Genomic DNA, 20,207 nt, shown 5'->3' with positions numbered 1-20,207 from the left:
TTAAATTTAAAATGCCAACCTGTTTTATTCCAGCCAAGATTACTAATACACGTTTTCCATTCGTTCCTAACAAGCCAAAGTCAAACGCCTTCCACAGTCCCAGTTTGTTGTATAATTCTGATCTGTTGCTTCTATGGTGATTAAAATTCTATAATTTTACCCTTACACTCAAATTTTGCTGTTTAGGATGGTGAAGGTGACATTAGGATTTTGGAAGGAGAAAGGAAACAACAGCAGAATGTAGATGCAGGAAAGAAATAGCTTCCAGGGTGTCCTGTATCTACCTCAATGCCTTGTGGATCCAAATTCGGCTGGCTTGAGAGAATCAGACAGGATTTTGTCTTCTCGACTTCTTGGTCCACCAGATATCCGTCTGCCAACAACTGGTTGGTTTGACACTGTCAAGGATCCTGATCCAGCTGAGAAGGTAGATCCATTCCTAGCTTCCACTGCTCGTAAAAGATGCAGAATGCAGATCGAGAGGCATAAAGCTGGAAATCCAAATAGTCCTTAATGTGGAGGTGCTTGGAAATTTTGGTTGCTCGAAAAACTTTCCTGAAACTCTCTATAGGACTCTAAATGGCCCTTGACTTCGGATTGATGAATGGAAGGAGAGAAATAGAGTTAGGAAGAAGAAACAGCATAAGCCGATGGAGAAGAGAAAGAACTCTGCACAGCAAGGACGGATTATTGCTAAGGGTATCACAATGATGGAAATGGAGAAGGCCAAGGATGATGCTAGACGTTTGAGTAAAGGAGAAAAGAATCCTGATGGCAGAGAAGGCAATTGTGGGGTATAATACCAATCCTGTAACAATGAGACATTGCAAGAGGCTACTAGGAAGTGGACTAACATGATTCTTTGTAACAATGGGATTAGGGAGTTCCCGAAAACAATCTCATGTTGTTTTTTTTTTTTTTTTGAAATTAAATATTTTTTTATCATAGGTACAAAAATTCTTATCAAATTTATCGATAAAGGTAACTTAGCGCATTGAAAAGAAATGTAACACTAATGATTTTAGAACTTAACAAGTCTAATGATTTACACTAATAATTTTATATACTAGACTGTTTTGAGTGTGAAGATAAGTTAACTTTTGAATTGATGGTATTTTGATATTTTATTGGATGAAATTAATGGTTTAATCTTTATACAAACATAATTTATTCACAAAATAATTAATTGAGAAAAATCTATATGATGTCATGTGACAAAAAAAATTGAAATTACAACAAGTATAAATGGAGTTTGCTTATGATTTTATATAATTCAATACCCCTTCAAGCCATGTTTCGTTACATCACCCTTTGTATGCAATGTTTCATCACGTCACTATGTCATGCAACCAATAGTTGATTTCAAATTTTAGTTTGTTTTAATTTCCAAAGTCAAGTTGGCATAGTGTATAAAAAATATCAAATTAGAGTTATTATAAAATACTATTACCTTGTTATACTACAATTAATATTTAATTAGTATTTAAATAGTCCTATATATATACATACAATTCCTTCACCTATCTAACCATATTTAATTTAGATTTCTCTTGGGTTTTTCAATTGAATTTCTTATGGCGACAAGCTGTCCATTAGAGTACTCAGAGAGAGACAGGTTAAGTAATTTACCTGATGACCTTCTTTGTCGTATCATCTCAAATCTTCCACTAAGAGAAACAATTCGAGCATCCCTCCTGTCAAGAAGGTGGAAGAATCTTTTCGCTTCGATGTCGAGACTTAACATTGATGATAAGCTCGAACCTGCAAAGCGATGCCGTTATGGACTGAAGCAAGTTGTGGACAGAGTTCTCTTTGCTCGTAAGGGGGATTTAGAAAAGTTTCATCTCAAATTTGCAATAGGTAAGGGACCTTCGCCGGTCGATGGATGGATACAGTATGCACTGTGGCATAACGTTAGAGAGCTTGAGATCGAGCTACAGCTACCCTTGTCATTGGAAATTTTTTATGTGCTGCCTGATGGGGTACTTACTTGCAAGACACTGGTGACATTGAAATTGCAGGCGAGAAAACTTGTTTTCCCGAAAATCCCTGGTAAGATTTGTCTTCCAGGACTCAAGATTCTCTACCTAGAGTTGATTGAATTCACAGATGATGATTCTGTTCAAAGGCTCTTTTCTAGCTGCCCCAGGCTTGAGGAATTGGTTGTGCAAAATTGCAAGTTGAAGAACATAAGCAAATTCGAAGTTAGTAACCCTACTCTCAAGAGACTGACCATAAGTTATCCTGAGGTTTATGAATATAAGCATGAGGTCGTGATTAATGCACCAAGTCTTGTGTACTTCAAATGCTATCACTTCATAGCAAGATATTTTTCATACATAGATCTCCAATCCCTGGTTGAAGCCTACATTAATTGTGGACCAGTTCTCAATTCTGAGTTTTATGATTCTGGTACTGCTGATCTGATCAGAGGGATTAGTCGTGTTCAATCCCTTCATTTATCTGGTCCACTTTCAGTGGTTTGTTTTCTGATCCTAATTTCTTGTTGATTTTTTTTTCTTAAAACACCAAACTAATTGCATAAACTTCTTATCAATGGATTTTTCTAGCAGAAATTTATAACTAATCAAGTCCTACAAATTTTGTTGTCTTTTGAAGGTTCTTCTTCTTGGTCGGGGTCCAATCCCTGTGTTGAAAAACTTGACTTACTTGAAGATCAATCGGTGCTACCATGAAGGCTGGGAAAGATTGCTTGATTATACTCCATTTTTAGAGACCCTTGTGTTTGCCTTAGAGGTATGAATGAAAGTAATCTTTATATCAATCTATCTTTTAGACCATGCAGAGAGGCAAGTACTGTTAGTAATGTTATTTCTCTTCTCTACAGGTACTTCCAGACTTTACAGAAAGTATCATGAATCCACCAAAGGAAGTGCCCCCTTGTTTGTTATCTCACATCAAGGCAATTGAATTTCTCTCATTCCGAGGGATGGAATCTGAAGTGGAAATGGCTAAGTATATTCTGAAGCATGCACAAGTTCTGGAAAATCTGATAATACATATGATTGCAAAACAGAAGCGGCAATTAAACATCACAGAAGAACTGCTGGAGTCACCGAGAGCTTCAAAGAAATGCCAAGTTGTAATTGTCTAATATGTTTCTTCTAGGTTGAGTCAGCTGTTGCTGTTATCTCTCTGATATTGCTGTGTGGTAGTCATGGTTTCAATTTGTCATGAACTATATTAAAGTTATTAGCATTATTAATTTTTCATGGTTATCAATAAAATTGCAGCTAACTTCAAATTTCTAAGGCTAGTAATCATTTTTTTTTTGTGGTTTCTTTGATCAATTCTGCTCAAATATAATTCGAATTAGCCTGATGGTGAGAACACTGTTGGCCGAGAAGATGATAATAAACTTAAGGCATTTTATCAAGTTCTGTAATTGTAGAGACAGTGATAAAGAATCTGCTAGCCAAAAGTGCAAAATCCCATTCAAACTCACAGTGAAACCGGAACTCTTTTCTTTTTCTGTCAGGATCAACATTCATCCTGGTTGAACAATCAGGAGAGAACCAACAGAGAAGATTTGGAACCCTGGCAGTGTTGTTTGATGGTTCCTTCCAACAGTAAATGAACATCAGAATTCAGAACAACATCACTACATTGTTGTTCCTGAAGTAGAAGGATGAATCTGACTCATTAGCCAAGAAAGTATGTAAAATATCTTTCAAGGCTACTCTAAAATTAAATGAACAATGAATTCACAAGTCATACTGTGGAGATTTTGTCCGAGTTAAATGTGACAAGATTTAACCACTCCTCGGAATATGTTCCATCAAACACGGAACTTCACAGCACATGCCTCAGACTTATTAAGCACAATGGTTCAGGAACTCCTTTTAACAGAATTTAAGCCTGGCAGGATTCTAGTAAGGAAAGTCAGACTGAGATTTAAACATTGAGGAACTGCACGTGGCAATAAGTAAATAGAGAGTCCATACTAAACAAGCTTAATCAATGCAAGAATTTTAGTCCCAACCAAACCATAGCAATGCAGGCAGTCTATTTTTTTTTTTTTTCATAAGGAAAAACCTGGGTTTCAAGGTCGTCAATATTAGATAGTTTGAATGGTGGAAGTCTTATCCAATTGTGATGGTTAAGATTAAACATAACCCTTAAAATAAAAAAAAAATGTTTTCAACAAACACAACTGTTGAAATACATTGATTAATTATTCAGTATTTTCAACAAACATATCTATTGAAACTCAATAAACACGCATGTTAAAACACAATCGACATAACTTTTAGTGTTTAGTGTTTTCAATAGACACATCTATTGAAACTCAACAGATAAACCTATTGAAACATGACGTAGAACGTCTAGCAAATAATTTATTAGAACACACTGAGCATAAGAAGTCAAAACAAAAAACCAAATATCATAAATGAGCATGTTCATAATTTTAGTATTTTTCTTATTTAGTTAGGAGACTCACATAAAAATTATAGATATAATAGAATTTCTCTTTTATTTAATTTATTTATATTAAAACTTTAAGGTAGTCATGTTCTAATTAATAATAGAATATTTATTTTATTTAAATTTTTTGTTAACTATTCTGATTGTCTAGAGTTTTATTAAGACTTGAGCTGATAACACTATAAATATGATCCTTAAAGTAAGGTTTTTGAATTATCGAATAACATTACGGACTTTTTCTCTCTGAACTTGTGTTTAAGTTTCAGCATTCTTGGTTATCGCCTCCTTATCTTACAAAAAAAACTTGGGTGTTAATGTCTCCACAGGCGAGATTTGAAGATGGCAAAGACATCCACAGGCTCAATAGTTTACCAGATGGAAATTATTTGTCACATCATCTCATTTCTTCCTCTACAAGAAATGATCCGGACATCTATCTTATCACGAAGGTGGAGGTATCTTTTCGCTCAGACTTCTAGTCTCACCATTGATGATAATGACGAAAGTCCATCAGATTATGTTAATTTTAGATTCTTACTCTTCAATCTCGCGAACAGAGTGTTGTTTTCCCGTAGTAGGGATACCATAGATAAATTCTGTCTTAAATTCGACAATATGTTGATATTTACCACCAGATTGATGGGTGGTTATATTATGCATTGCGGCATGGTGTTCAAGAGCTTGAGCTTAAACTACGGAAAACATATGGATTAGATTTGCCTGGCCTGCCTAGTGCTGGTTGTTTATTTTCTTGCAAGATGTTGGTGAGATTGGAATTGAAGTTGGGGAGGAATTTTATCCTGGAAGTCCCTCCTACAGTTCGTCTGCCAAAGCTCAAGGTTCTCCATCTTGAGAAGGTTGAATTTTCAGACGGTGAATCGGTTCAAAGGCTCTTTTCTCAGTGCAGCATGCTTGAGGAATTGATTGTAAAATATTGTGTATGGGAAGATGTAAACAAATTCACTGTTTCTAATCCTACACTCAAGAGACTGACTTTGAGAAGGCTAAGATCAATTTCTCACCAAGAACTGGAGATTAACGCACCAAGTCTTGTCTACTTCGAGCACTTCGATTTTGTAGCAAAAAACTACTCATTACTAAACCTGCAGTCCCTTGTTGAAGCCCTTATTGATGTTGAACCAGAAATCTTTCGCTTCTTTTATCCTACTCCTTCAACAGATCTCCTGAGAGGGATTAAAGCAGGCCTCCTGAGAGGGATTAGTAACATTAAGTCACTTCATTTAGGTTGTAATTTTTCAAATGTACGTATCCCCTTCCCTTTTCCTTTCGAGAATATTGCATAATATTCTTACTACTAACTAGAATTCTCATTTTCATTTGAAGGCTTATGGAGGTCGTCGGATTCCCAAGTTGGACTTCATCGGGTTCCCTTTCCCTAACTTGACCTTTCTGGAGATAGATACTTCCTTCTCGTGACTGGGAAAGCATACTTGGAAGTTCTCCCTGTCTTGAAACCCTTGTCATTGAGCTGGTATGTATGGAATCTAACTATATTTCAATTGCATCTAAACCAACTGCGACTACTTGTCAGGAATTTCCATGGTCAGATGGCACACTATTCCTACCAGAGAGAGTGCCCTCATGTTTGTTGTCTCACCTTAAGACAATCAAATTTTTGTCATTCCATGGAGAAAATGATGAGCTGAGACTGGTCGGGTATTTTCTAATGAATGCACATATTCTACAGAATTTGACAGTGCGTATTAGTGAAGAGAAGAGAGTACTGCAGTCAGAGATCACTACAGCTTTAGAAACATTACCAAGACTCTCAAAGAAATGCCATCTCATGATTGTTTAAATTTCTCAAATCTTTGTTTCTTCTTAGAGAAATCACCCCCTTGTTTGTTATCTCACACCATGGCAATTACAATTAAATTTCTGTTACTCCGAGGGAAGAAATCTGAACTGCAAATAGCTAAGTATCTTCTGATGCATGCTTGAGTTCTAGGGAATTCGGTATCAGGTTTATTGCACCAAAGAGCCAGCAGCTTAAGATCACTAAAGAACTGTTGCTGTTACCAAGAACTTAATTTGAAGAAACGCCAAGCTTTAGTCTTTCTTGTAGATTCAGTTATCTGTTACTGTTCTTTCTCTAATGTTGAGTTGTTGGTAGCCATAGTGAACTATATTGTTATTAATAACTCTAGCTAATATTCCAGCATAATTTCTTTTTTTTTTTTTAGGCCTTTTATCCTTGTGTTAACTTAATATATATGCAACTATCTCCTTAGTTTGTTGTGTGTTAACTTAATATATATGTAACTATCTCCTTAGTTTATTGTAAATAAGGAAAGAAAGAAAAGTCGTGGATTACTAGGTATTTTAGTAATTGCCGGTAGCTTGTTTCAAAGTTTAGACTTATATTTGTCTTTTCATGATCCTTGCTAACTTGTTCAACACTTTAAGAAATACCCAGTTTGAGTTTTCATTAGAATTCCCCAAAGTTTTGAAATTTTCCTTCAGAAAAAGCTGATCTTTTTTTGATCCTTGATCAGCTGTTCAAGTGTTCAAGAAATACCCACTCTGAGTTTGTTTACTAGAAAGTTTAAAGAAATAAAAATGAGTTTTAGCGTTAAGCAATCAGCTTCAACTACATGCATGCATATCTCATCTATTGAGATTGGTATTTATGTTGCAACTTGGTGGGCTTTGCATGTGGTTTTCAATATATATAAGGAGAAGGTTTTGAATGATTATCCTTACCCTTTGTTGCCTTCAACTTTGTCTCTTGCTTGTATTCTTTCATGATGTTGATTTCATGGGCTATAAGAAATGCTGAGACCCCAAAGACAGATTTTGAGTTCTGGAAGACTTTGTTTCAGGTGAGTTTTTCTTTTCATTTTTTTGCTATGTTTTTAATGTTGTTTTGAGTTACAGTCTTACTGAATTTCTGGTTTTTTTTTTTCCTTTTTCTTTTCTCCTAGATTGCTGTGGCATATACAATTGGATATGTAGCAGCAACTGTGACTGTGTCTAGGGTTGCAGTTTCATTCACCCACAAGTGAACCTGCTTTTGATGCATGCTTGAGTTCTAGGGGATTTGGTATTAGGTTTATTACACAAATGAGCCAGCAGCCCAAGATCACTAAAGAACTGTTGCTGCAGATTCAGTTATCTGTTACTATTATTTCTTGAATGTTGAGTTGTGTGGTAGCCATTTGGTCATCAAATCTTCTCAAATGTATTTACAGCCAACTCTTACATGATTGAGTAAACAGAATTGTTAGCCTAAGGTGCAAAATACAAATAAATTCCCTTCAAACACATGGGCTATGAATTTTCTGTTCAAATCAATCTTGTCAATCCTGGGGTGTTCCTCTTGGTTTTCTGTTTCTTTTATCCTCAACTTATGCAGAATTTGAGTCATCAATATCCTAATCTGTTATGAGTTAATAATTCAGTATGATCCAATTGATATGTTTGCTTTTCATCCTGGGATTAAAAAGAATTGCAGGTAATCAGACTCTGCATACTACAGCTCACCAATCTTTGTATGCATATCACCTGCAACCTCACTGGTTCCTGATCCTCATGTTACACCATGATATTCTGATACTTCCTGAATATCCTAGTACTTCTAATATAACTATACCAAGTGCTTGTTTTGAAGTCAGAATAACCATCTGTAACATTCTGTCGATTTCATGGTGATAATAGGTTCTTTGCTTGTTAAAGTGTAAGCTCTTCAAAATAAATGTCAAGTTCAACATGGTTAATTCATCTGCCAGAGGAAATGCCACCTTGTTTGTTGTCTCACCTCAAGGTAATCAAAATTTGGTCATTCCATGGATTCGAATCTCAGCTGCAATCGATTTGAGTACCTTTTGAAAAATGCACAGTTTCTAGAGAATGACAGTGCATTTTGGTGCAGCAGAGAGTTGACCGTCGACGATCATTACCAGGCCGTCTCAAAGAAATGCCAGGTCATTTTTTCTAGATTGAATCACCATGGAAATATCTCTCTCTGTTGCTGCTGTCCTGCCTTGATGATTATCAGTTTGTCACTGCAACAATAGTACAATGGATGACTCTAAGCTAGCTCCCAAGTTGAAATCCTGATTTACAATGCTTGGAATTAATTTGTTTCTGGTGTAAACTCTTAACCAGATAACATTGGCTTTATAGCATTTCTCTTTCAAAGCTTTCGGCAATCCTTCATTCTCAGTTTTTTCTTTTGGTTCAATTCCTAGACAGCTAGACTCAAATGGGACTACATAGTTTGGTTTGTTCTTCCCATAAACCTCCCATCCCTGGTGAACAAGGACACCAACCCCAAATCTTTGGTGCAAACACCAAAAGGAATATAGCATCTGAGTTAGCTGACAAATTTGACAGTTTGATGTTCAAACTTCTAATCTTCTTTTCTGACTAGACCAAGGTTTGATTAAACCAATTTGGAAGTCAGAACTGGTGACAATTTTGACAACCCAGTCTCCAAGTTTTGTCAATACTATGACGATCAACAACTTTTCTTCTTTTCCTACCTTTGGACCTGATCAGGCCCATGATTCTTGAGCTTGTCCAAAACCCACAAAAGTGCCAAAAAAATCACTCCATTAAACAACGAAGAACATAATTAAATTCGAAGTTATTAAACTTAGCTCTAAAATTATTATCAATGACTCGATCCATGAACAACTATGTTAATAAAAATTTAAAAATAATTTGATTTTATCTTCCATTGTTTTAGTAAAAGATTAATCTTTAAGATGCATTATTATTATCTTAATTAAAAGATTATTATCTCTTTATTAATATAAATCTTTAAATAATTTAAGAAAAAAAATCATTTCATTGAACCAACAAAATTTGACAAACACTCTTGTTCAACTTGGGTGGGTAGTTGGCACTATTGAAGTAAGCATTAGATCTAACACCACCAGCCCCCATTCCCCCAACCCTCAAACCACTTGACTGGTCATTCTATAATTGGCCAAAATCAGCCACAAACAGCATACAAAATATACACTTCACCACACTCAATGCAAACCTCCCCAAAGAAACCAACTTTTTCTTCTTTAAGTACTCTTTTCAACAAGGAAAGTGAATCCAATTACTTCAATACAAAAAAGAGCCGTGGCCTGTGGGCAGTTCACATGAAACCAAAGAGTTTGGTTTGATCACAAAAACACAAAAAAGGAAAATAGCATTAGGCTTTGGACTGAGACTTCAGAGCCTATGTAACTCTCTCCCTATTTTATTTTTCAAAGATTTCACCGCCTTGTTGCCCCAACAAAACCCCAAAAAAAGAAAAACCTCCAAGAGAATCTCTTTTTAAGTTTTCATTGATCACCTTGCTTTGTATTGCCTTGATCATTAGTAGAATCAGCCTTTTTGGGTTTGAAGGAAATAAGGAAAGACAGAAAGAAAAGTCGTGGATTACTAGGTATTTTAGTAATTGCCGGTAGCCCTTGTTTCAAAGTTTTGATTTTTATTTGTCTTTTCTTGATCCTTGATAACTTGTTCAAGGTTTTAAGAAATACCCAGTTTGAGTTTTCATTAGAATTCCCCAAAGTTTTGAAATTTTCCGTCAAAGAAAGCTGATACCTTCTTGATCCTTGATCAGCTGTTCAAGTGTTCAAGAAATACCAATTTGAGTTTTGATTTGAAAGTTTTGAAGGAAAAAAAAATGAGTTTTAGCATTAAGCAGTCAGCTTTAGCTACATGCATGGATGTGTCCAATTCAGTTGTTCACAAAAGGTCACCTTCAGCAATTTGTAGATCTTTCTTTTCACCGTCTTTGGACCTTCAGAAAAACCCCAAATTAACCAGTCTTTCAGTATCAAAGCCTTTGCATATATCCTCTATTGAAGGTTTTGTTAAGGAGAAAAAGCCACTGATCCAATGTAAGGCTTATGAAGCTGACAGGTCACAGCCTATCGAGGCAGCTGGGGAAGTGAAATCAGAAGCTGCAAAAAGGGTGAAAATTGGGATTTATTTTGCAACTTGGTGGGCTTTAAACGTGGTCTTCAACATATATAACAAGAAAGTTCTGAATGCTTATCCTTACCCTTGGTTGACTTCAACCTTGTCACTTGCTTGCGGTTCTTTGATGATGTTGATTTCATGGGCTACAAGAATTGCTGAGACCCCAAAAACTGATTTTGAGTTCTGGAAGACTTTGTTTCCGGTGAGATTTTCTTTTCCTTTTTTGTTTGGTTTCTGAGAAAGTGAGGGAAAGTGAGAGAAAATGATAGAAAGTAATGTTTTTGGGTTTTGGGTTTTTTAAGGATTAGATGTTACTGGATATTTTCATAGGATAATATGTTTTTAATGTTGTTTGGACTGTAGGGAGGAAAAAGTTAAAAAATGCGGCATGGTCTGCGTTTCAGTTTTAAGAAAGTAACAGTTTGTCTGATTGCAGAGGATTTGAAGGAAATGAAAGGGAAATTAAAATTTAGTATTATGTGTCATATCTTAAATTTAAAGAAGAAAATAAAATGAGAATTTGATGAATGTTTTTGTTTTTGCAAAATTAGGATTAAGAGCTCAATATATAAATTATGCCTGTCTTGGTATCACAAGATAAGACTATGAATTACAATCTTACTGAATTTCTGGTTTTTTTTCCTTTCTTTTCTCCTAGGTTGCTGTGGCACATACAATTGGACATGTAGCAGCAACTGTGAGTATGTCTAAAGTTGCAGTTTCATTCACCCACATCATCAAGAGTGGTGAACCTGCTTTCAGTGTCCTGGTTTCAAGGTTATTGCTTGGAGAGGCCTTCCCTCTCTCAGTTTACCTGTCCCTTGTTCCAATCATTGGTGGGTGTGCTCTTGCCGCTGTAACTGAACTCAACTTCAATATGACGGGTAAAAACAACAATCTCTCTGTTATGGATGTTGAATTGTTACTTCCATGTTTCAATCCTTATTATAGCTTTTGTTTGTGCAGTGCATTATAATTGGGTTTTTTATTTGTGTTCGTTGGTGTGAGATTGTAGGTTTAGGATTTAGATGGAGATTACTTAAGTTAATATTTTGTTTATTTTCAGGGGTTCTGGAAAACAAAACACCTCTCTAAATGTGTGCTTATATGAGGTGAATGTCCGATTATATGAAACTGAGCTCAATGAGCATGCTCTTTTTCTATAAAAATTTTTTGTTTGTTTTACCTCGGTTTTCTTAACAACCAAACCAAAGAAAGTTCAATAAGTGGCCCTCAATTCACTTCTTATGATTTTTCAAAGTGTGTTTTTGTTACTATGGCCTTGTTCTCAGTTGGTAATTTGGGTTTGGCTTTTGGAAATTTATGTTGGCTGAGGATCCTAACTGGGGTTGAGGCTGTAATCAATTTGCTTCTGAGGGTTAGTGTTGGAATGCTGAACTTGGTTGTTCATTGTGTATTTCAGGTTTTATGGGAGCTATGATATCAAACTTGGCATTTGTCTTCCGTAACATATTCTCAAAGAAGGGCATGAAGGGGAAATCTGTTAGCGGGATGAACTACTATGCTTGTCTATCTTTGATGTCTCTCTTAATTCTCACACCTTTTGCAATTGCTGTAGAGGGACCGCAGATGTGGGCGGCAGGATGGGAAAAGGCCTTATCTCAAATCGGACCACAGTTCATCTGGTAATAACATAACACTACCAACTTGTTCTGTTTCCTTAGACTTGATGTTGTCTGGATTAGTTTCTTTGAGTCTGGTAAATGCTTTAAAGGCATTAGGTAAACATATTGGAATTTGTTGCACTGATTAAGATTATAATAAAAAGAATAACTAGATGCCCTATCACCTATTCGACTGGGAAAGAAAATGTTGGATGTGTTCAAGTCTCTGAATTTCACTTCATGATGTCAAGTATGACTTTTTAATCTGAACCAGAACTATATGATGGAATGCCTTCTGAAAAGCCTTTTATACTCTATTGCCACCTGTTTATGTCTTGAACTTAATGTTCTTTTTCAAGAGCTGATTTATTGGATGATTTATTCATTAATTTGATTAATGTTTAGTGAATATTATATAATATGCCTCAAGACCGACATATAACTTGAAACTGAACTGTTTAGTAATTACTAGTAGTAACATTGAAGATTCAGCTAGGCTCTTATAACATGAACGCTAGATGGTACCAGTGTCATCTTATCACCCTGAAGGTTTGGGGTGCTCCTTATATTTAGCTTTCCCTCTACTTTTAGTATTTTTCTTAATATCACAATGTTTTAGAAGTTCATCTTGAAAATTGAAAATTCTATTGTTGCTTTTCTTCTTTGAATTTTGAATCATTAGTTACTCTTTATGGACATAAATCTAATTGTAATGATATTTGATATTTTTACTTCTTCCCGTTAACTGACAAAATTTTTGTGGATTTTATTGGATTTGATAGGTGGGTGGCAGCCCAAAGTATTTTCTATCATCTCTACAATCAGGTGTCATACATGTCACTTGATGAGATATCTCCCTTGACATTTAGCGTTGGCAACACAATGAAACGTATATCTGTTATAGTCTCTTCCATCATCATCTTCCACACACCTGTCCAGCCCATCAATGCTCTTGGAGCTGCCATTGCTATTCTTGGAACCTTCTTGTATTCCCAGGTGAGTGATCATGTGATTGCATGCTTGTTATTAATTTTACAACATATTTATGTTCTGAATGTTAGCCTGTAGGACTGCTACTGATACAAATTAGCTGACTAGGTATGTGGACAGAAATTGTTTGTCTGGATTGTTCACATGTGACTTTTTTGTTTGCTTTCAGAGTATCCTTTCCATGGTGATAAGGTCTATAGCATATCATAATTAGCAATACTGCATGTAAGATTTGAAATTCTTTGGGGCTCTAGCAAGTGACAATTTTTAAGGGGGAAAAAACAAAACATGCACACATAAAAGGAGTGTTGATTTAGCTACTAATTATGTAGTCTTCTAGGTTAGTTGCCTTGGTCTAGGATTCTATCAACGGCAGGTTTGTGCTATTTATCTAACTCTTGAATATATGGTGTTTGGTGTCTTTGATCTGTTTGTTGGACCATCTTCTAACACCTACTCAGTGCCTCCTACAAGATTTTGGTGGTAGGTGAATCTTTTCAATCTGTGATAGTTGAATTCCTCCTTACATAGAGAGTTGAATGACTTGCCAATCTTGTGAGGGTTCCAAGGGGGTGCTGTAGTTAGTGGAGAATTATAATCCATAAATGTTGACACTGGGGCCAATGTTAGCTACCAATATGACGGTCGATATTTTTGGTGGTAGGTGGTTTCAATGTACTGGTGAAACTATCTGGACCACTTTCTACCTAACCATTGGCATCTAACAAGACCTTGCATGATTATTCAGTGTGCCTTAGTCAAAGATGCTTTCAGCAGATTCCATATTTCACTCTAAATAATTTGAGAATATGCTTGGTTTCTCCTTCTAAGCACCGTTCTTAAATTCTTAATGATTGATTTCTTTTATCCCTAATCACGTGCACACATACTGCAGGCAAAAGCATGAGAAAGCCATGGGGTTCAAGAATTTTGATTCATCATGTAAACCTAGATGATGAAAGAGAAAACGGTATCTGGAAGAATTTAGCTCAGAGAAGTTTATTGTTCACTGTCTTTTGGGATCGATGATGATCACTGGATTTTGGTCAGACAGACCGGCAGCTTGTCATATTGTAGATATTAATAATAATGATGATGATGCTTATAAACAATTTCATACAGTGAGTAGGCAGGTTTTTATATTTTAATGCAGCGGCTGAGAAGGAAACTGTCTTGAATAAACAAGGATCAATGTTGTGAGCCCCTTGTCTGTTATGTTAGCAGTCATGAATAAGAAGAATGAGGACAATGTTTATTTTTTTAACTTTCTTGTTTAAGATCTACGGTGCTATTTTAAAGAAGAGTGGAGAGTAGGGTCAGGCATAGATGCTTGGGCCATGGTGGTACTGTACATTGAAAATCTGCGGTCTGAAAAGCATGTGGAAAAGCTACTTGCAGGGTTAATTTAAACCCTCCATTAGCATGTGAGCATGTCCCTTCATGCCCTGGAAAAGATTATTTGGAAAAGCTTCTTGCAGGGTTAATTTAAACCCTCCATTAGCATGTGAGCATGTCCCTTCATGCCCTGGAAAAGATTATTTGGAAAAGCTTCTTGCAGGGTTAATTTAAACCCTCCATTAGCATGTGAGCATGTCTCTTCATGCCCTGGAAAAGATTTTGAAAGCATTGGAAAATGCCAAGTAGCTAGTTGTTGCATTTAACCCTCCATCACCCTGTAACCATGTCTCTTCATGCAGTTGAAGGGATAGATTTTCTTCCTTTATGCGTCCATGGAAACCATCCTTACCCTCTAAGATTGTTAAATCCTCTCTCTCATGCAAGCAAATTCAAGCCCAATAATTGACTGAACACATGGCCTTAACGATAGATGTATATATGTTCTCGAACTTAACGATAAGTGTCTGTATATGTATTAGTGATGAGTGTACGTGTCTTTCATTCAAAAGGTTGTATATATTCTCGATCTTAATTACAAGTACACGTATTTGTCGATTTAAGAGTTAGGTTTAAACTCTTTTTCTCCAATAAATGAAAGTAAGTATCCTCAATTATGGATGCATGTATCTCTTAATTTAAAAAACGCTCAAATCTTTTTATCTCAAATTTTTTTTAAAAAAAATCTCTATCCTCTTATATCAATTTAAACTTTACATGACACGTGATAAGTTATTTACTAACTACGAGATTTTTTTTTTTTTATGATAGCTTTTAGTGACTGAACACATGATTATGATAAGTGTATGTACTTTCGAATTAAAGGGTAAGTGTATGTGTCTCTAATTTAAGAATCGGATTTAAATCTCTATCCTTCAAATAAAGATAAATTATCTATTCTCGATTAACTGAATACATGGCTTAGACAGTAGATTATATATTCAAGAATTTAATGAGTAGTGTCTATATCATTTCAAAGAGTTCAAACCACCTTTTCTAAATGAAAAAATACTTATCCTTAATTAACTAAACACATGACTTAATGGTAAATATATGTATTCTTAAACTTAACGATAAATACATGTATTTTATGATTCAAGAATTGAGTTTAAATTCTTGTCCGCCAAATAAAAAAGAAAAATGTGTGCATGTATCTTTCGATTTAAGAGTCGGGTTCGGAACTCTTTCTTTCAAATAAGAAAAAATAGTAATATTTATTTTCAATTAACTAAACACATGGCTTAAATGGTAAGTTATATATTCACAAACTTAATAATAAACGTAAATATCTTTCGATTCAATAGAGTTCGAACCGTTTTCATCCAAATTAAAGAAAAGTACTTAACTTCAATTCACTGAACACATAATATAATGGTAAGGGTATATATTCTTGAACTTAATCATATATATATATATATACACACACACATATCTTTCGATTTAAAAATCGATTCCATCCGGAACTCCTTTGTCTGACGTTTTTTTAATAGAAGATTTTACTTTCTACTAAAAATAAACTTATTTGTCTTATTAGTTCCAATAATTCTAACATTATTCTTTCCTTCTATCATAATTGAATTGAAAATGTTTATATCCATGAAGACATTATTACTCCAATTTTCATGCAAGTAGTGCAGGGTCCCATAAGAGTGCAGCTTCAACCGTTGAGTTGAAGACCTTGGTAGTCACTTTGTGATGGATTTTTCATCATTCATTTTTCTCTCTTTCTGGGGTACCTTTCATGGGGCAACATGATGTAAACGATGCATGAGACCAATGACCAAAGACATTCATAAATCTCAGCTTCTCTCCCTAAAATTAGGAAAATAAGATCTTCAAAGCTTCAAAGCATCAAATTCTAAAGACAAAAATGTATATTCCTTCATATTTATTGCATGTAACTCGGATTCCCCCCATCTACAATTTCTAACATATGACAACGGAAAGAAGACAAGGAGAAAAAAAAAACCTTGAAAGGGAGAGGATAGCTAAAAAAAAAAAATGGTTTCCCATCATTTACCGGAATGCATCTGTAGTCTGTTTCAGGGTTTTACATCTGTATGAGGAAAAAGTTAGACGATCAGCTAAACGGTAATTGTCTAACTTTGTCCTCATACAGATGTAAAACCCTGAAACAGACTACAGATGCATTCCAGTAAATGATGGGGCAACCATTTTATTTTCATGCAAATGGATGAAATAAAATGGCAGCACGAAAACCATGGGGGAATTACACCTGCAAATGCTTAATCGCTGTATGAACATCCTTATCACCTCTACCACTGCAGTTAATCACAACTTTGGTACCATCTGGTAGAGTTGGACACAGCTTCTCCAAATAAGCCAGCGCATGAGATGTCTCCAAAGCTGGGATTATGCCCTCCAGTTGAGATAATCTCTTGAAAGCTGCGTTATGTCAAATGATTTTGTAAGAAATGGCAATAAAGAAAATGAAAAGTACGAGTCAATGATAAAGCTGACTAAAATGTGGAGATAACATAGAGTGCAAGGAAACCAACTGCATGCATTCTTGGATTTTTCTTAAAATCTTTGAGCAGGCATCAATCAAAGGAACCAAAAAGGTGGAACAGTCCAGCATCTAAAGGAAAATCAGGTGAGATGGAAATGTTTACATGTGCAAAGTATGACTCATCACTTAAAAACAGATTATATAGGCAATATCTAAGTGTACATATCTGTACAAGTCGAGAGAGAGATGCAAGAATATTTCCATCTTGAAGAACATTTTACATGTACTAATATCAGTCAAAACTTTTCGAAGGAGAAAGTGGTAAACCAACAGATCATGACATTGTGCTGAAAAAAAACTGCTGGGAAAAAGAGGTGGAGATTCTGGATGCATTGAATGATTAAAGAAACGTGGCAAAAATTAGGCCAACTACAACTAAAAGCTAAGGAATCTGTCTCTACTCAGCATGAAACATTATTTGGTCCTGTAGATTAAGCTTCAAATTTTCAAGTACATGGACAAAGCAACAAGCAATTCTCTAATATGGAGTGGCAGACAAGTTTTAAGGTGCCTTAAAAACAAAAAGGTTCTAAGTTTGAAGATGCAGTGAAGATAATAGTGCATAAGAAAACAGGTGAATGGTGATAGATATGCCTATACGAACAATTATTTTCTTTAGCAAGAATAAGCAACAGACAGTAAAAACAATCAGATATGATAGGACTGAAGCCTTGAAAAGAAATTGGAATGCTACCTTCCAATGCTTCTTCATCTGTGACACTATAGTACTCAGCACGCCCTGCATCTTTGAGAAAACTGTGCTCAGGTCCAACCCCAGGATAATCCAAGCTGCATGCCCACATAAAAAGGTTGCCAAGTTATTCAAAGCAAAATAAAGCAAGCCACATAAAAGTAAAACAAAAAATGAACAAATTCATTAATGAAATCTCTACCCTGCGCTAATGGAATGAGGTTCGATTATTTGTCCATCTTCATCCTGTAATAAGTAGCTCATAGCTCCATGCAACACTCCCACTTCTCCCTTGGACAAAGTAGCAGCATGCTTGCCACTATTCAAACCAAAACCTGCAGCCTCTACACCAATCAACCTAACATCCTTGTCATCAACAAACTCATGGAAAAGTCCCATAGCATTTGAACCTCCACCAACACATGCAACCAGAACATCTGGTTTCCCTCCCCATTTTTCTAGCGCTTGTTTTCTTGTTTCTTTACCAATCACTGCATGGAACTCTCTGACCATCATAGGATATGGATGTGGCCCAGCAACAGATCCCAAAATATAATGAGTCGTCTCCACATTAGTCACCCAATCCCTGATAGCTTCTGATGTAGCATCCTTCAGAGTTGCAGTACCAGAATGAACTGCTCTAACCTATATGGTAAAAATAGAGCATAAGATCAAGCGATGCAATCAGTCAATCCAAAGAGAGATAATATACATTATAAGGTGAAGAGTTGCACAAGAATCTTCATGAATAACAATGTATAACAAGTTGCATCTCATTGGATAAACATTTACCTCTGCACCAAGAAGCCGCATCCTGAAAACATTGAGTGCCTGTCTTTCCATATCTTGAGCACCCATATAAATAATACACTGCAAACCAAACCGTGCACACACAGTAGCAGTTGCAACCCCATGCTGACCAGCCCCAGTTTCAGCAATAATCCGCTTCTTGCCCAAATGCTTAGCAAGCAATGCCTGAGCAACAGCGTTGTTAATCTTGTGAGCGCCAGTGTGGTTAAGATCCTCCCTCTTAAGGTATATATCTGGCCCTTCACCATTAGGCCCCTTGTAATGCTCCGACAGCCTCTCTGCAAAATAAAGTGGACTTTCCCTACCAACATAGTCTTTCAAAATCCCAGCAAGTTCTTCCTGCAAACCATAGATATACTTCCTCAAGATTACTACTTCCAGTACCAAGAAAGAAAATTTCTTGCAAAAAAGCTCCTTTTTATTAATATCATTTCAGTGCTCAAATTCCTTAGAATCTCTCTTTAATAAATTCTTCAACAAAAATTGGAATTTTATAACAAAAAGGACATTTTTTGTCTTTTTACTCATGAACATAAAAGTAATTAGCAAAAGTAACCATCAAAATCAACAAAAAGTCATTTTCACATTCTACCTTCATAATCAACAAAAAGTCAACAAAGTCGCTTCTTTTCATCGATAACCAAATTCCTTGTAAAAATAAACATAATAATTTGCGAAAATGCCAAATTAAATTCGCATTTCCCTTCAAAATTAACAAATATACACACACATCCTAACTCAAAACATATCCAAATACGTATTCATTTGAGAAGTACATATGAATCCGGAGATACGTATAAATAAACGGTGGAAAAATAACGAAACAAACCTGAAACTTCTGATCTCTAGATAGTAAATGAAAAGCCGTTTCCAACTCCGAGAGAGCAAACATCAGTGTCTCGGGAACATATTTCCCGCCAAATATCCCGAACCGACCGAAAGAGTCGGGTCGTTGCCATCCCGCCGGGTCTGGGTCCATGGAAACCGGAGCAGCAGGGACTGGATCCGTAGTTAACGTACAGGAAATGGAAAATGCTTTCACAGGCGTCGGCAGAGCTATAAACTTGTTAAACTTGACTGGCAATCCCGAGGAGAAGGAGGAGGAAGAGGATAGTGGATTGGAGAGGCGGCAAGTGGCCGTGCTTGTGGCGGTCGAGGCCATTTAAGCGAATTTTGAACTTCTTAGGGATTTCCTTTGTGAGGGTACTATACATATTTATATAATATTGGTATTTATAGTGGAAAATTTTAATTTGTGGAAAAAAATCGTAAATGACGAGGCCGACAAGACACGACTTTGAAGAGGCAACTGTTTGATGAAAGGTGACGTGGCAAACTATTGTCCTAGCAAAGATTTTCTAAAAAGGGCAAAAATTACTGTAGGCAGAAGTTTTTTTGATATTTACTTTCTATATTTTGCTTTTTTACCCAAAAATGGAAAAAAAAAGGAAATATTGGATTTTTATTTTGAATTTTCTATTTTAAGCATATAAGAGATAAGGTTTGAAACTTTTTGTTAGGAAGGTTTGGTGGGAATTTTGAGGGCCTACTAATTTTTTTTTCTTTTATTTCCCATTATAATGAAAATTCCTTTAAAAAAAATTATGTTTTTCATAAAAAATATTAATACAATTTGAATCTAACACTAAAATACTATTATTTGTTATAAATATACATATACATTGTCCAACTTTTCAATCATTTCATATTCAATGTATCTATTTTTATAAATACATCACGTCTTTTTAATTAGTTTAATGTATATACATTC

At 35.6% G+C, this 20,207-nt stretch overlaps 4 protein-coding genes across 4 annotated transcripts; 3 read left to right on the top strand and 1 right to left on the bottom strand.

Moving 5' to 3' along the window:
* Nucleotides 1–1,727: 1,727 nt before the first annotated feature.
* On the top strand, nt 1,728–3,115 carry LOC18593594 (F-box/LRR-repeat protein At3g26922-like). Its single transcript, XM_007020905.3, has 3 exons — nt 1,728–2,480; nt 2,620–2,757; nt 2,849–3,115. The coding sequence occupies exons 1-3, from the start codon at nt 1,728–1,730 to the stop codon at nt 3,113–3,115; spliced, it is 1,158 nt and encodes a 385-aa protein (XP_007020967.2).
* A 1,645-nt stretch (nt 3,116–4,760) lies between these two features.
* LOC18593593 (F-box/LRR-repeat protein At4g14103-like) lies at nt 4,761–5,883 on the top strand. The gene is made up of 3 exons (XM_088808228.1): nt 4,761–4,901; nt 5,082–5,708; nt 5,791–5,883. The coding sequence occupies exons 1-3, from the start codon at nt 4,761–4,763 to the stop codon at nt 5,881–5,883; spliced, it is 861 nt and encodes a 286-aa protein (XP_088664354.1).
* A 3,557-nt stretch (nt 5,884–9,440) lies between these two features.
* On the top strand, nt 9,441–14,274 carry GPT1 (glucose 6-phosphate/phosphate translocator 1). Its single transcript, XM_007020901.3, has 5 exons — nt 9,441–10,597; nt 11,054–11,279; nt 11,819–12,041; nt 12,803–13,016; nt 13,906–14,274. Exons 1-5 carry the CDS (start codon nt 10,097–10,099, stop codon nt 13,915–13,917), a joined length of 1,176 nt encoding a protein of 391 aa, XP_007020963.1. The 5' UTR covers nt 9,441–10,096; the 3' UTR covers nt 13,918–14,274.
* A 1,987-nt stretch (nt 14,275–16,261) lies between these two features.
* On the bottom strand, nt 16,262–19,655 carry LOC18593590 (tryptophan synthase beta chain 1). Its single transcript, XM_007020900.3, has 5 exons — nt 19,266–19,655; nt 18,419–18,775; nt 17,829–18,271; nt 17,630–17,724; nt 16,262–16,811 (listed from the first exon to the last, which is right to left on the bottom strand). The coding sequence occupies exons 1-5, from the start codon at nt 19,596–19,598 to the stop codon at nt 16,636–16,638; spliced, it is 1,404 nt and encodes a 467-aa protein (XP_007020962.3). The 5' UTR covers nt 19,599–19,655; the 3' UTR covers nt 16,262–16,635.
* Between the last annotated feature and the right edge of the window lie 552 nt (nt 19,656–20,207).

This window comes from Theobroma cacao, chromosome 7 (assembly GCF_053813885.1).
Source record: "Theobroma cacao isolate CCN51 chromosome 7, ASM5381388v1, whole genome shotgun sequence".
In the NCBI taxonomy this organism is placed as follows: domain Eukaryota; kingdom Viridiplantae; phylum Streptophyta; class Magnoliopsida; order Malvales; family Malvaceae; genus Theobroma; species Theobroma cacao.
This window is presented reverse-complemented; position numbering and strand designations above follow the sequence as displayed.